At 39.0% G+C, this 16597-nt stretch overlaps 1 protein-coding gene across 4 annotated transcripts in view; it reads left to right on the top strand.

The window, feature by feature from the left end:
- The window catches only part of Slc35d2 (solute carrier family 35 member D2), a 51185-nt gene that overhangs the window by 12521 nt on the left and 22067 nt on the right, over positions 1 to 16597 (top strand). For 2 of the 4 annotated variants that reach the window (XM_048331116.1, XM_048331137.1), the window contains exons 3-8: positions 1687 to 1773; positions 7382 to 7449; positions 9648 to 9719; positions 11391 to 11459; positions 14895 to 14997; positions 16430 to 16522. In XM_048331116.1, the coding sequence (XP_048187073.1) occupies positions 1687 to 1773; positions 7382 to 7449; positions 9648 to 9719; positions 11391 to 11459; positions 14895 to 14997; positions 16430 to 16522 (492 nt within the window). The remainder of the gene's footprint in view (positions 1 to 1686; positions 1774 to 7381; positions 7450 to 9647; positions 9720 to 11390; positions 11460 to 14894; positions 14998 to 16429; positions 16523 to 16597) is intronic. The other 2 variants (XM_048331124.1, XM_048331131.1) reach the window with 2 other exon arrangements.

Below are 16597 nucleotides of genomic sequence, written 5' to 3'. Positions count from 1 at the left end.
ACTCCATCTCCCAAACAGTCAACAAAAATTCATGTTGGAGGCATGGATCAAGTGGTAGAATGTCAGTAAAGCAAGAAAGCTCCACTGTGATGTCTTTACTTTCCTTGGAATCAGTTTTTAAAAAATAATAAAAAAAGTCAATGAATATGTGATCATATGCTCTAGGTAATCTCTCCAAATCAAACAGATTTACTGATTTTTTTAACCCATTGGGTTATGCTCAAGTAAATATAAACTTTTTTGATTTGTAACGGGTTAAGGAAGAGACCACTAGCTGGGCACCAATGGCTGACATCTGAAATACTAGCTACTCAGGTTGCTCAGATCTGAGGATCACAGTTTGAAGACAGCCTGGCAGTAAAGTCTATGGAACTCATCTCCAGTTAACCACCACAAAGCCAGAAGGGAGCTGTGACTCGAGTGGTACAGTGCTCGCCTTGAGCAAAAAGAGTGCAGGGATGGTGCCCAGGCTCTGAGCTTAAGTTCCAGGACTGGAACATGCACACATGTGTGTGTGTACAAACCCCCACCCCACACAGAGGTTAATAATGTTTAATTTTAAAAGACTGAATTATATTTATTTTAAATAAGTGGTACTATATATTTTAAGAACTATAAAACAAGGCAAAAACGACAATAATATTATTGTGTTATAATTTATACAACTTTATTATAATTCATACTTAAAATTCATGATGGGTCTGAGGTTACATAAAGATATGAATGGGTATTGCTTATAAATTCCTTAGGATCATGATGTAGGATTACAATCATATGAAGCAATTTTCAATTTTTTCCCTAAAATTTGCATAGGAAAATGATACTCAAAGTTTGAAAATAATAATACCAACTATTTCTAACACACCTCACTTACATTAGCTATATATAACTTACGTAGGGTAATATAAGATGTGTGGGGGGGGGGGTATACTGGTATTTGAACTTGAATGCAGGGCCTGGACACTGATACTTCATTTTTCCTGCTCAAGTTTGGGGCTCTGCCTCTTTAGCCACATTTCCACTCCTGAATTTTGACAGTTAATTGGAGATAAGAGTCTCTCACAGACTTTCCTTTGTGGGCTGGCTTCAAACTGTAATGCTTATATTTCAGCCTCTTGAGTAGTTAGGATTACATCCATGACCCACCAGCTCCTGGCTGTAATATAGGATTTGAACAATAGATCTTTGCCATCACACTGGTTTGATTGAAGAGAAAAATAACTCCATTTTAAAATTTGTTTTTGTTTTGTTCTCTTAATTTGTCTTCTATATATTTTTTTCTGTGAGTATTTTCTTTTCCTCAGTTGTTCCCTACCCTGTCCTTTAATGGGGGAGGAGGGAGCCTAAGTTTAGTGTGTGAGTGTAATGGTCTAGGCTTACTGGGAAACCTCACCTATAGCTATTCTGGTCATTCTTGGGACCACCACTCCTTTTTGCCCCTGTCAACTTTCTTAGAGCCTGAGATCATGTATGTGACTCTGTGTGACATTTTGTCTATACTTTCAACAGAACATGTACAGTGGAGAAAAAAAAAAGCAGTCAGCACTCCATGAAAATGCTTGGTTTTTTTCCTTAACCTGTAAAATGTTTCTTTTAATCATTCTTTTTTGAGAAGGTTTCCTTCTAATGATGTCCATACTTCAAACAATCTTCCTAGATATTTTACTGTTTTTTTCTTTCCTTCAGATGGCAGCCACCATAATGATACTGTATGTGTCTAAGCTAAATAAGATAATTCACTTTCCTGATTTTGATAAGAAAATTCCTGTAAAGGTACGTGATATAAATACTGTAGAACCAGGAATTTACCTGAGAGATCCATTTCTATGCATACTGTATTTCCTGCTTTCTTTTTATTACTTTTTTTTGTTTTGGTTGTTTGTTTTCTTTTCTTTTTCTTATTGGAAGTACTAGATTGAACCCAGTGCTTCATATTTGATAAGCAGGCACAATATTCCTAAACCATTCTTCTAGCTTTTGTTTTGGTGCCAGTCCTGGGTCTTGAACTTAGAGCATGGGCTCTGTCCCTGAGCTGTTTGCTCATGGCTAGACTCTACCACTTGAGCCACAGCTCCATTTCTGGAGCCTCCATCCACATCAATTATTTTCTTATTTATGAAATTCTTCCCTACACTAAGCTCACAAAAGTATTCTTTTTTCCCTAGAAAAAGAGACATCGGGTTTTGTTGTTATTTTTTGTTTTGTTTTTGTACCAGCACTGGGGCTTGAACTCAGGGCATAGGCTCTGTCCCTCAGCTCTTTTGCTCAAGGCCAGTACTCTACCACTTGAGTCACAGTCCCACTTCCAGCTTTGGTGGTTGATTGGAGATAAGTATCTTACAGACTTTTCTGCCCAGACTTGTTCTAAACCACAATCCTCAAACTTTAGCCTCCTTAGTAACTGGGATTATAGATGCAAATTACTGGTGTCTGGCTCAACATTAATTGTTTTGTTTTAAATCCTCTTGGGATTGACTTTTGTGAATAGTGTAAGGTAAAGGTCTAATTTCATATTTTCCCTAGATAGAATTTGTCACAGATTTAATTGAAAAAGCCATGGACCACATGGGCTATTTATGCACTAGTTTTGAATTTTCATTTGTCTGTTTTTTACACCTTTATTCGCACTTTTTTTTTGTAATACAAAGATTTAAACTCAGGGCCTCATGTTTGCTAGTCAAGCATTCAACCACTTAGCACTAATTACTGTAGGTAGGTTCATTTGTTTATTTTTTAAAGCCTGGATATCTGGAGGAAGTGAGTCTCTCTTATTATTGGCTCTTTACATTTCTGTATCATATTGGAAACAACTTATCAAATGTCTGGTGAGGTTTGGATTATGAGTCTATTGAAACTTTAAACCAATTTGGAAAGAATTGATATCTATAAAGTATTGAAGTTTTCAACACAACACCCTTTCTTTAATCACCTTCAATAAAGTCTCATAATCATCTCTGTAGAATTCTAGAATTCTCATCAGATTTATTCTGCTTTGTAAGATTGTGCATATATCATTCAAAACTAATTATTGAAATTAGAGGTACATATTTTTATAGTTCTTTTCTGTATGGTTTTGTACCTATAAACTATGGAATAATAATAATAATAATAATGTATCCTTTTGGATTTTTAAAATGCAGACAAAGGGGCTGGGGATATGGCCTAGTGGCAAGAGTGCTTGCCTCGTTCGTATACATGAGGCCTGGGTTCAATTCCTCAGCACCACATATATACAGAAAACGGCCAGAAGTGGCGCTGTGGCTCAAGTGGCAGAGTGCTAGCTTTGAGCAAAAAGAAGCTAGGGACAGTGCTCAGGCCCTGAGTCCAAGCCCCAGGACTGGCCAAAAAATAAATAAATAAATAAAATGCAGACAAAAAGGTCACCTACAAAAATATTAGTTTTTTCTAATTGTGTTCTCCAAGCCTTGTGAATGGGTCTTTGTGTGTGTGTGTGTATGTGTGTGTGTGTGTGTGTGTGTCTTCCCCTCCCCCTCTCTCTTTCATGGTTCTGCACTGATGGTACCCTGGTGAACTCCTCGAACTCCTCAACTCTCTCTCTCTCTCTCCTCTCTCTCTCTCTCTCTCTCTCTCTCTCTCTCTCTCTCTCTCTCTCTCTCTCTCTCTCCTTCTTTTTCTGGGGCTTGAACTCAGGGCCCAAGCACTATCCCTGGCTTCCTTTTGCTCAAGGCTAGCACTCTCTACCACTTGAGCCTGGTGAACTTCTCGAACTCCTCAACTCTCTCTCTCTCTCTCTCTCTCTCTCTCTCTCTCTCTCTCTCTCTCTCTCTCTCTCTCTCTGTCTCTCTCTCTCTCTCTCTCTCTCCTTCTTTTTCTGGGGCTTGAACTCAGGGCCCAAGCACTATCCCTGGCTTCCTTTTGCTCAAGGCTAGCACTCTCTACCACTTGAGCCACAGCACCACTTCCAGCTTTTTCTGTTTACTTGGTGCTGAGGAATTGAACCCTGGGCTTCATGCATGCCAGACAAGCACTCTACCACTAAGCCACATTCCCGGCTCAGATTAGAGGTATGAATCACCAGTGCCCAGCCTGTTTTGTTGTTATTTTGTTTTTAAAGGCATAGAATCCCAATTTGGCTAAAATTTGGGGCTGTCATTGTTTCTTTCTGGGTTTCTGTTTTTCATTTATATTTGGCCAGAGACTTCCTCGCTAGATAGTTTTATGTGCTTTTAGGAAGGGTTTCATTATCTAGCACTTTAGATTGTTCTCAGCAAGGGATTAACACAAAACATTTTAGTTCATTAGTCACAGAAACTGGAAGTCATTGTTCTTTTTAAGAAATATTTATTTATATTTATTAAGTAGTTATATAAAGGGATTTCAGTTCCAGAGGTCAGGTTATTAGTACAATGAATCTTGATCAATGTCACTCCTTCCATTGTTCTCCTTCATCTTTCCCAATCTGATTTCTATCTTTAAGTTACATAGTTATTTTTACATAATGTACATTGAATATAATGTCTGCATTTGTTCTTCCTCCCTCCTTTCCTATCCACCAGAATATGTTTCAGCTTCTTGGTATTCACTTGAACATTATTTGTTGCTGTTCCAAAGATTTATACCATCAGACTCTTCCCCTAAATATACCGTCCCTTTAATCAATTTGTTTGAATGTATATACACAGAACCCTATGTATGTTAACATTTATGTTTGTATTTTAGATTTAACTTCCACATATGAGACACATGCTGTTTATTCCTTTGAGCCTGACTTCATTTAATTTTTATTTCACTTACTGTTTCCATTACCCTTCAAATGACATAATATTATTCTTTCTGATAGATGAGTAAAATTCCATTGCATACTTGTACTCCCCCCGCCCCCTTGCAGAAATAGGAGCAACTGGCTCTTTTTGAAACCTGGCCCCTCTAAAGCTGTAACTCTATCAGTTGTGTTATTATGGAGTAATTTGTAGACTGTGAACAAGAATGGCATCAAGGAAGGGGCAAGTCCTAGGTCCATTATCCTCTCTTCTTTATGTCCACTTACTCCAGAAAAAATCTTTATTTTTAAAAAATGTTTAATTGTTATTATAAAGGTGAAGTACAAAGGGGTTTCAATTACCTAATTCAGGTAAAGTGTACATTTAATTTGGACAGTGTCACCCCTTTCCTCACACTCTCCCAGTTTCCCCCTGCCACACGTTGTATAGCTTTTCAATATTGTCCAGTGATTAACATTGCTGCATACTACAGCAAACTTGATCATAAAATTTGACCATTGTTTGGTAAATAATACTAGTATCTCAAACTGTTTCAAAGAATGAAGTATCTGAATTGTGTGCTTAATGTCTTTTTAGTGGAGAAAGCAAGGTTGGGCTCATCTTGATAACTATGGCCTATTATATTTGTTATAAAAAAACTTCTGTGCTATCATATGATCTTATGAAATGATACTTAGAGCAGAAAAAGAATATGGCTAGGCAGTTAGGGCGGAAGTCCCCTTCCACAGAGGTTCTGCATACCTCATTATGCCTATACAGGCCCAAATGCAGGTCCCTAGGCATCACACCACCATATCCTTGAGCAGTAGCACATGTAGAGCCTTGGGAATTACATCATGGCTCCTTGTCCTGGAAGACTTGGGCATCAACAGCCAACTGATTAGAACTTGGAGGTGTGGGTTTGAATGGGCAATGGGCACCAAAATCAGAGGGTATAAAGGACACATGGAGCTCTTGTGCAGACTGACTGGAGCCTCTGATGGGGTCGGGGGACGGATAGGGCCCACAGGCTGTAGAATCATGTAGCTCTCTCCTGGAGACACCTTATTAACAGCTCAGCTTTATTAACTCACTCCACGTGGTGCCCTCCCTTGGGACCTCTCCTGTCTATCAGCATCTCTGCTTCTCATTTTCTTTATGAATCATTGCTGTTTTATTTCTCCCCCTGTGTCCCTGCACTTCTTCGAGACCGCATAGACAATGGACCTCATCCAGCTGTTGCAGGTTTCAGCAGCAGTACTCTTCCCTCTTGTGGAAGATAACATTTTACATGTTGTGTGTCTTTGGTATCTTTAAAACCATATTTCTCTTCATAATCAGAAAATAATTCAGGAGATCATGGCTCAGTAAACCCAATTAAAGAACAATTGTTACATGGTTGGACCTTCTCAAATAATTAATCATTGTTGTCTAAAGTTAGCTCCAGGGGCTGGGAGTATGGCCTAGTGGCAAGAGTGCTTGCTTCGTATACATGAAGCCCTGGGTTCGATTCCCCAGCATCACATATATAGATAATGGCCAGAAGTGGCGCTGTGGCTCAAGTGGTAGAGTGCTAGCCTTGAGCAAAAAGAAGCCAGGGACAGTACTCAGGTCCTGAGTCCAAGGCCCAGGACTGGCAAATAAATAAATAAATAAAGTTAGCTCCAAAGTAATGTGTCTGGTATACACTACTATTTGAAAAGACTTCCAATCTTGTGGCATTTTCCAATAAGAGATATGAAGTTCATCTGTCCAAGAAGATGCACACAAATACAAAAGCTTAAGAAATCCTCCTCAACTCACCAACTCAACCAGCAACTCCTCCAAAAAGGGCCCTTGGGCCATATCTCCCCCCCCCTCTCTCTCTCGTGTGTGTGTGTGTGTGTGTGTGTGTGTGTGTGTGTGTGTCTAACTGTGGGGGGGGGGGTCCAGGGGCTTGAACTCAGAGCCCTCTCTCGAAGCATCTTTTGTTCATGGCTAGCACTCTACCACTTGAGCCACAGCTCCATTTCTGACTTTTTGGAAGTTCACTTGAAATAAAAGTTTCACAGAGTTTCCTCCCCCAGCTGGCTTCAAATCTCAATCCTCAGATCTCAATCTCTTATCTGAGTAGCTAGCAGTAAAGGCATGAGCCACCAGTGCCTGTTGTCAATTTTCTTTAGGACAATAACAATATTTTACTAATGTGGGCAAAGTCAGTATTTCAGTTTCTTTTTCTTTGTAGGGGTTGGTTCTGGGGCTTGAACTCAGACTCAGGGCTTAGGCAGTGTCCCTGAGCTTTTGTGCTCAAGGCTAGTGTTCTATGACTTTGAGCCACAGTGCCATTTCCAGCTGTTTGGTCGTTTGTTAGTTGGAGATGAGAGTCTCATGGACTTTTCTGTCCATGCTGGCTTTGAATCATTTCTCAGGTTACAGCCTCCTCAGTAGCTAGGATTATAGATGCGAGCCACTTTCTACCATCCTTCTTACCCCTACCCTAGGATAATGATCATGTGGAAAAGGTTAAAGATGTGTTTTGGATTCTGGAAAATTTAGTCATTACAAGCAAGGGACAAAATATTTTGCCTACTGATGGGATACAAACGTCACCCTTTTTGTATGTGGAGGAAAACTCTTTATTGGTGTTCTAACTAGCTCTGCTTTCTTTCTTTTTATTGAAGCTGTTTCCACTGCCTCTTCTGTATGTGGGGAACCACATCAGTGGACTATGGAGCACCAGTAAATTAAGGTACTGTGAGGGCAATGGCTGATGAGAAGTTCATCACCCATCTGTGCTCAGCAGCTCAAAGACCAAGTCTGATTTTCCAGAATTCTTCTTGGGCTACATGTACAACAACAAAAAATTTACTCTTCAGGCAGTAAGGCATCATTTTAAAGTGAGTATTGAGGCTTGAACGAAGGGCGTAGGTACTGTCCTTTAGCATTTTTACTCAATTCTGGCACTCTACTAGTTGAGCCATACTCCACTTTAGGCTTTTTGTTAGTTAATTGGAAATAAGAGTCTCATAGACTATTCTGCCTGGGCTGATTTCAAACTACAATCCTTAGACCTCAGCCTCCTAAGTAGCAAGGATTACAGGTATGTGCCACCAGCACACAGTGTCTGTCATTCACTGTTTTAATTGAGTATCAATTGCACCAAAGGGCTTCAGTGTATTGTTACAGAAAGCTGTTTTGTTTTGAGACAGAATGTGTATGACGTGTAGGCTAGCCTTGAACTTAGAATCTTCCTACTTCAGCATCCCAAGAGCTGGGATTACAGACATATGCTATCATGTCTGCCTTTTTGAGAGTTTCAATTTTTATGAAATCCAGTTTACATACTTTTAGGGTTTTTTTTTTCAGTACTAGGAATCAAACACAGTGTCTTTGAATGCTAGGCAAGCATTCTACCACAGAATTACATCCATAGCCTATTTTTCTTTTGTTGGGTGTGCTTTTAGTGTTGCAATTTAGAAGATTTCTTTTGACCCAAGGTTATGAGCATTTGCTGCTATCTTTACAAAAAATTTCATAGTTTGAGTTCTTACATTTAGGTCGTTGATACAGTCTGAATTTATTTTTCATATATGGTCTGAGTAGAAGTCCAAATTCCTTCTTTTATATGAATGTTCATTTATCCCAGGATCACTTACAGAAATTATTATTCCTTCCTGTATTATCTTGGTACCCTAGCTAAAAGTCACATGGCCAAATCTGGATATAATGGTACACATCTGCAATCCCTATGCTCAGGGAAAAACTAATTGACAATCATTATAAGGATTGATCTGATGACTCTTAAGTCTATTTCATTGGCTTTAAATTTATCATTAAACTAGTGCTGGATAGTCTTGATTATCATAGTTTTTTTAGTAAGTTTGAAATTAAAAAGATTGTTTTGGCTTTCTGGATTCCTTGAATTTCCACATTTATTTTGAAAATCAGGATGTAGGTTTCTGCAAAGGAGAAGACAATGCAAGTCAAGTGGAATTTGGATAAGTTTCAGGTTGAATCTATTGAATGTGACTGTGGTATGATATTATTTATCTCTATTATTATTATTTAATCTGATTTATTAATGTTGAATGTGATCATGTAGGCTAATGCCTTATATTTAATATGGAAAGTGATTGGGCTTAATTAAAAATGTAGAACATACCAGCACTGGTAGCTCACACCTGTAATCCAAGCTACTCAAGAGGCTGAGACCTAAGAATTTGGGTTCAAAATCAGCATGAGCAGAAAAGTCCTTGAGACTCTGATTTTCAATTAATCACCAAAAGGCCAGAAGTGAAACTGGCTCAAGTGATAAAGCATCAGCCCTGAGCAAAAAGCTAAGGGACAGTGAGACCAAATGAGGATACTCTTAGGGGAGGAACACAAAGGCGCAATGCCTCTTTGCCATTCATCATATAAAGTAACATTTCTTGAAATGAACCTCAAGAAATTCAAACAAGAGTTATTATTTTTCTTTTCTTCTTATCTTGTTGGTTTTTCTGTCTTTGCAGGGGTAGGGGGGAGCAGAAATGGACAAAGGGTGAACAAATGCAGCAGTGGTACTCACTAGACACTATGTTGGAAATAAACTATACAACTTATGGAGTGGAGGGGGAACAGGAGTGGAAAAAAAAACTGTGAGAGAACCAAGGAAGGGGTGACACAGTCTAAATGAAATGCACTCATTACCTGACTTATGAAATGGTAACATCTCTATACATACCTCACCTTTATAATAATCATAAAATATTTAATTGAAAAAAGTTACAAGACAGCACCCAGGCCCTGAGTTCAAGCTCCAGTAGCTACACAAACACACAAATATCTTTATATTTCTAGATCATTACATATCTCTGTATCTGTATGTTTATGTATCTGTAAGATGTGTAAATCAAAAGCCAGCCAATTCTAGGTATCTGATGTTATCCTCCCATCTTTCCCTAACAGTCTTCCAATGTTCACTGTGCTCAGGAAATTCACGATTCCACTCACGTTACTGCTGGAAACCATCATCCTCGGGTGACTTGTTTTTCCTTCATTCCTCCAGTGTGTTTATCTCCTCATTCTACCCACTGTGTTATTTTCTAACATGGAAAATCTAGTCTTCTTACCAAGTAGTTACATTGCTAGTGGCAATGCCTAACAGACAAATAATTCATTTTCTTATAAGCAGTTAACTGTTTCCATAGTCCCTAAAGGAATTCATGAGGGAGTAAAATAAAAATTGTTGTTAAAATCAGACAAATACCACCTGTTCCTAGAAAATTATAGATGTATAATTAGAAAATTATAAAAGAGAAAAATACCATCCCCAAACAGATCTAAAACACTATGCTGAGCCAGTGGAAAATGTAGTGGTTTTGGTATAAAGAAGAAACATTTTACACACACACACACACACACACACACACACACACACACACGTAGGAATGAAAGGCAGAATATCGAGATCAAATCTGATGCTATGACTATAACATCAGAATGAATTCATTTATGTAATAATGGTATAAGGTTTTCTCATAGCAACCAGTTCCAATGTCTCATAAGCCTAGCAATTCAGGATGCTGAAATGTTGAGGATCAAAGTTCAAAGCCAGCTCAGGCATAAAAATCCTCACAACTTCGTCTCCAAATAATCAGCAAAAGGTCAGACTGGAGATATGGCTCAAGTGGTAGAGAACCAGCTATATGTGTGTAAACAAGTTGATCAAGTATGAGATTCTGAATTCAAAGCCCTGTACTGGCAAACAAACAAACACCACCACATTTTCTCATAGAAAATACTCAGGCTAGTATCCAGAAAAAACGATCTTGCCAGGTACCAATGGCTCACACCTGTAATCCTAACTATTCATGAGGCAGAGATGTGAAGATTGAAGTTTGAAGCCAGCCCAGACAGAAAAATCTGTGTGATTCTTATCACCAGTTAACCTGCAAAAGTGGAGACATACCTTAAGTGATAGAGCACCACTGTTTGAGCAAAAAAAATCTAAGCAAAATTACAAGGCCCTGAGTTCAAGTTCTAGTACCTAAACACACACACACACACACACACACATGCTCACAGAATCTTGATTTTTCTGTGAAAATTATCTAACTATGAAATTCAGTTGATGGCTGAACGTTTTAAGCCTTAGTACTGAATTATATCTTAATCTTTGACAGCTTCAGTCAGTGCATACACACCAGCCCAGCAGTCGGCTCTTATCTGTATTTGTCTTAACATCTCTCTAGTGAAATTAGAGAAATCAGATTCAGAAAACTGCTTAAGAAGTACAGTAAGTTTGATGAGGAATTGGCTGTTAGATTTTAGCTATGAAACCACCAATGTCCACTTTCTGTTTCTTTTAAAAACATAATTCTTTTAAACAAGTGCCAGTGGCTCACACCTATAATCCGAGCTACTCAGGAGGCTGAGATCTGAGGTTTGCAGTTCAAAGCCAGCCCAGGCAGCAAAGTCAGTGAGACTCTTTATATCCAGATAACCAGCAAAAAGCTGGAAGTGGAGCTGTGGTTCAAGTGGTAGAACATCAGATGCCTTGAGCAAAAAACAAACAAACAAAATAGAACTCCTCAAGGACAGAGCCCAGGCCCTGAGTCCAAGCCCCAGGACTGGCACCAAAAACAAAACAAAAAACCCAACATAATTCCCATTTTAACTTTCTCCTCTCCTGTCTCACATCTTTTTCAGGAAACAGTACTCCCTGAGTATCGTTGTCAGTGTCTTTGCCATTGTGTTTGGGGCCCTCATAGCTGCTGGGTGAGTCTTTGCCTTGTTTCTGCTCAATGACGTTTTTGTGCCTTGACAATAGCCCCACCCCCCAGCCTTGCTTTTCCCTTTTCCATCTAATTGTGGTAGAATTGAGCAACTAAGAGACTAAAATCTGTTGAAGACAGTGACATCCCCCTGAGACCCTGACTGGGTCTCACATTGTTTCAAACACTCCTGACACTAGAGCAAGAAGCATTAGTGGACATTACTGTAGCTGTGCTTTGCAAAATGTAGTGAACCATTTACTTTTATTACTGAATATCTTCAATACAAAATTTTTACTTATGAAGTTCTTCGAGTTTTGATTGAAAATTTAACAGATTTAGCTGGACGGTGGTGGCACATGTCTATAAGCTTAGCTACTCAGGAGGCTCAGATAGGAAGATTGTGGTTTGAAGCCAGCCTGGGCAGAAAAGTCCATGAGACTCTTATCTCCAATTAATCACAAAAATCCAGAAGTGGAGTTGTAACTCAAGTGGTAAAGCACTAGCCTTGAGCAAAAGAGCTGAGACAGCACTCAGGCCCTGAGTTCAAGCCCCAAGACTGGCAAAAAACCAACCGCCCACCCCCCCCATCTGAGCTGGGAGCTTAGATGGGTGGTAGAGTGTATGTTTAGCATGCACAGTGCTCTGTGTTTAAGTCCTAGCACATAAAACTCACATAATCTCCTCAACCACCAAAAATCCACAACAGATTTATAAAGCTTTTGTGCATTTGTTTAAATATTCTGCAATACTTTAGCATTTGACTTCCAGTGCTAGAATGCTTGCCATTAGATATGTTTGTGTATTTTGCATATGAACCATCACTATAGCCCAGGACTGCTACGTTAATCACTCATATATGAGGGCAAGAAAGCAGGCATTCTGACTCCTGTCTTTTATAGTGTGGTACTTAATGTATCTGTTGTTACATTTCCTGCTATTACTGCTTATCTCTGCTGCCCTATTATTTCTCAGTCTCTCTGTGCTTCAGTTTCCTCATCTGTAAAGTAAGGATGATCATAGAAAATAAGTTTATTTGGACAAAAGTTGGAGGGATTTCAACATTAACTTGTTTTATTAACTCATTTAGACCAATCAGTTCATTGCATATTAAATAAGGGTTTGGCTATGATGCCAAGGGCTCTGCTTGGCTTTTTTTTTTTTCATTTCTTCATTTCCGTCTCTACAACCACATATAGACTTTTAAACTTCCTGTGCATTCTTTACTTAGACTATAGCACCAGAATGAAAATGGCATCTACCTCAGAGGGTCATTGTGAGAATCATGTGAGATAATTTACACAAGGACTTCATGCAAGGACACGGTCAAGTCCAACAAGAACAGTGAACATTTAGCATGTAGCCATTGTTCTAGTGTTGGGAATCCAACAGCTCAGAAAAAATAAACACCAGGTCTGGTGGATCACACTTGTAATCTCAGCTACTTAGGAGACAGAGATAGAGAGCAGTTAGAGGTGAGCCAAAGCAAAATGTTAGCAAGACCTCATGTCAGTCTGGACAGTGGTGGTACATGCCTACCATTCTAGCTCTTCAGAAAGCATATTTAAGAGGAATGTGGTCAGAGGCCAGCTTCAGACAAAAATATAAGGCTCTACTTGAAAAATAACTAAAGCAAAAAATAAAATAAGATTGGTAATGTGACTCAAGTGATAGAACACCTGCCTAGCAATCACAAGACTGAGTTTAAACCTTAGGACCAGAAAGAGAGAGGGGGGTATTGCTAACATCTGTCACTATCCATTTGCTGCATCTTTAAAAACCTATTTCAGCATTGTTGGGTTTTTTTGTTTGTTTGTTTTGTTGTTTCTGGCCTAACTTTACACCTGGAGTAGTCTCCCCCAAAAGGCAAAGATTCTCTTCTCTTCTATTTTTTCCTTCTCCTTCCCCTCCTTTCCTCTTCTCTTTCTTCCTTCTCCCTCCCTCCCACCCTCCCTCCCTCCTTCCCTCCCTCCCTCCCTCCCTCCCTTCCTTCCCTTCCTCCCTTCCTTTCTTCCCTTCCTCCTTTCTTCTCTCCTTCCAATTTTCCCCAGACTCCCAGGGAATAGGTGGCACCCTCTCTCGACTTGATCTTTTCTGTTTACTCAAATTTAAAAGAAAAACTGTAGATAGGTATGTTTAACAGTTCACTGAGCTAAGGAACTGTTCCCAAGCCTGGCAGCCACAGAACCTGGTTAAACTCCAAGAGCTCACTCCTGCCAGCGTTTAGTAGGCAGAATTGTAATAGCAGGAAACGGAGGGATGGTGGAGGCTGGGACAGCTTACTTGTGGTGACATCTTGTGTGAAGCTCATCAGCCTCCGGCAGTTGTCTGAAGCTCCAGCTACTAAGATTGGCTAATTTAGTTTGTAAGTTCCTAATGTAAGGACTTAAGTTGGAGACATCTCAGGCCAAATTTAGTTAAATAGACCACAACTGTCTATTTTTCTTAGGAAATAGCAGACATTTTGATGCTACATTAAATGTTGAGTGAGCAGGAGATTTAGAAGACCTGTACTTTGAGGAAAAAAATCCTTTTTTGATTTAGAGAATTTTAATCCATGATAATCTAAAGTGGATTGATGTTTTCATAAATACGTTTTCAAGGGCTGCCACTGCTGATGGCTCATGCCTGTAACCCTAGCTACTCAGGAGGCTGAGATCTGAGGATCCTGGTTCAAAGCCAGCCTGAGCAGAAAAGTCTGTGAGACTCTTATGTCCAATTAGCCTCCAAAAAGCTGTGGCTTAAGTGGTAGAGTGCCGGGCAACATGAAGTGAAAAAGCTACACACAAGTGCAGGGTTCCCTGAGTTTACGCCCCAATATGGGTACAAATAGTGTGTGTGTGTGTGTGTGTGTGTGTGTGTGTGATAGATAAAAGTATGTATCTGTACATATAACATATAGTTATTTGTATGTCCACAATATATTATGTATTATAAATGTATGTGTCATATATGCATTATATGTTATACATATGTTAATACATATGATATCTATGTGGTATGTGTATGCATAGGAAGCACACATTAAGATTTTGGTACAGTTGTTACTTATTTTGCTCTGTTTGGCTGGAGATACTGTTATTTTGACATTGTCTTCTTTTTCTGCTCACACCCAGTTGTGCCTCATGGCTGCACCCTACAGCTTATGGCCATTACAATGAGCAGAGCCAGTGTGAGTAGGCAGGCAAGTCATTTCTTAGAGAAGTCAGGGCTCAGGGATTGTGATGCTTCTAATCAGAAGGGGATTTTCAGTTGAAGGAAGATGGTTAATGTATCCAGGTGGTAAGCTATCTGAAGCCACCAGCTTGGGTGGTCTGGTTTGTGTTGGGTGGTGGATGTATTGGTCCTATGGTGATTAGGAAGAGGAAAAGCAGGCATGCTTTGAGACCAAGTTGTGAGTTTTTTAATAATCCCCTTTCTTTTATGTTCTCGCTGCCAGATCTGACCTTGCTTTTAACTTGGAAGGCTATATTTTTGTATTCTTGAATGACATCTTCACAGCAGCAAATGGAGTTTATTCCAAACAGAAAATGGACCCAAAGGTACCAGACCTTCCTTCCTGTGGCTTGTAGCTTGCACATGTGCCCCCAAAGTGACAGGAAAGATGAAAAAACTGGTGGAGATGGCATGTAACTTAGCTTATGTAATATGATCTATTATTTACTAGTTTCTTCTTAGTCATCATGTCTGTATTAGCCTTGTTATTTCCAATCTTGCAAAATGGTAGAGACTAGGAAGAGGAAAGATGTCAATTGTAGATGCAGTCAGAATATATACATAATAGAATATTTATATAAAGGTACATTTAATATATGATTATATAATACATAATTGTTATATACCCAATAATTATGTAATTATATGACATATTATACATACTATATTATAACATTTTATTTATATACAAGAACACATTATATTATATGTTATATAAAGTTGATATTATATTATATGCAATATATATTATATATACTATGATATATATATATGATCTATTCTGACCATATACCTATATTTTATAAACCATATATTTTTCTTTTACCTGTATCATCAATGACTATGGAAGTCAGAGGGTCATATTTCCTCTGAGGACACTAGAGCTCAAGTCTGGGGATGTAAGCTATGTCCCTGGCCATGGTGACTTTGAACTTTGTGTCCAAATCTGTTTCTCATCTCTGGTGTGACATGACAAGCAACATTTGTAGACTCCTCCAGCACTAACGGCCTCTCCTGATCACAAAGGGCTGCAGTAGATGAGATTTGCTCCATGTGGCCTCCTGTCATGGGGGGGCCCCAGTGCCCAAGCCCTCACCCAACCCCAGCTGTTGTCGAAAGCTGCAAGGATGAGCCAAGCATATGGTTCTTTGTTCCAAGTTCTTTGTGCTGTGTGAAGGGGTTCTCTCTGACCAGACAGGCTTATGTCCATGAGCTATTTTATTTATTTAGTTTTGTCTGTATGGCCATTTGTCTCTTTTTAATGGTGACAGTGTTACAAAAACAGGTTGTTGCCTTTTGAAAAAAATCACAATATGTCACCCTTTTTTGGTGGAGAAGTGGTCTGACTGCTTTAATGAAAGTAAATATACAATGCTGCTATTCTTTGATGGAGAGAGCAGATGCTTTAAAGGAATTGTTTATGTTAACCTATTTAAACTTCTTAATTTTGTTCCAGATTTCTCATTTTCAATAATATGCTTTAAATAAAAACCTCATACAATTACAATGCTAGAGGCGGGTAGAACCCTGGAGGCCTTCCATTTTCATCTATTGTAGTTGTAGTTTTAGTGCAAGGCAAATGTTTATTCTGAAATCACAATACAGTGGAAACAAAACAGTTTACATCCAAAGATTTGCCAAAAATATTCCAGAATGCGTGTTCTAACTTCGTATAAACACCTAGTTGTACAAATAGTTCCAGGAAGTCTGATACTTTGCATTTCTCAAATCCAGTGCAGTTTTTTTTGTTTATTGCAGGAGCTTGGGAAATATGGAGTACTCTTCTACAATGCCTGCTTCATGATTATCCCAACTTTCATAATTAGTGCCTCCACGGGAGACCTCCAACAGGTAAGCTCGTGGCAACAGTCTTACCATCTTTAAAACTAATTGAATTTAATACTTCACACTTGAAATAGGAAGTAT

The sequence above is a fragment of the Perognathus longimembris genome, chromosome 1 (genome assembly GCF_023159225.1).
Source record: "Perognathus longimembris pacificus isolate PPM17 chromosome 1, ASM2315922v1, whole genome shotgun sequence".
Taxonomy (NCBI): domain Eukaryota; kingdom Metazoa; phylum Chordata; class Mammalia; order Rodentia; family Heteromyidae; genus Perognathus; species Perognathus longimembris.
Note: the sequence above shows the minus strand (reverse complement) of the source record. Positions and strands in the feature narration are given on the sequence as shown.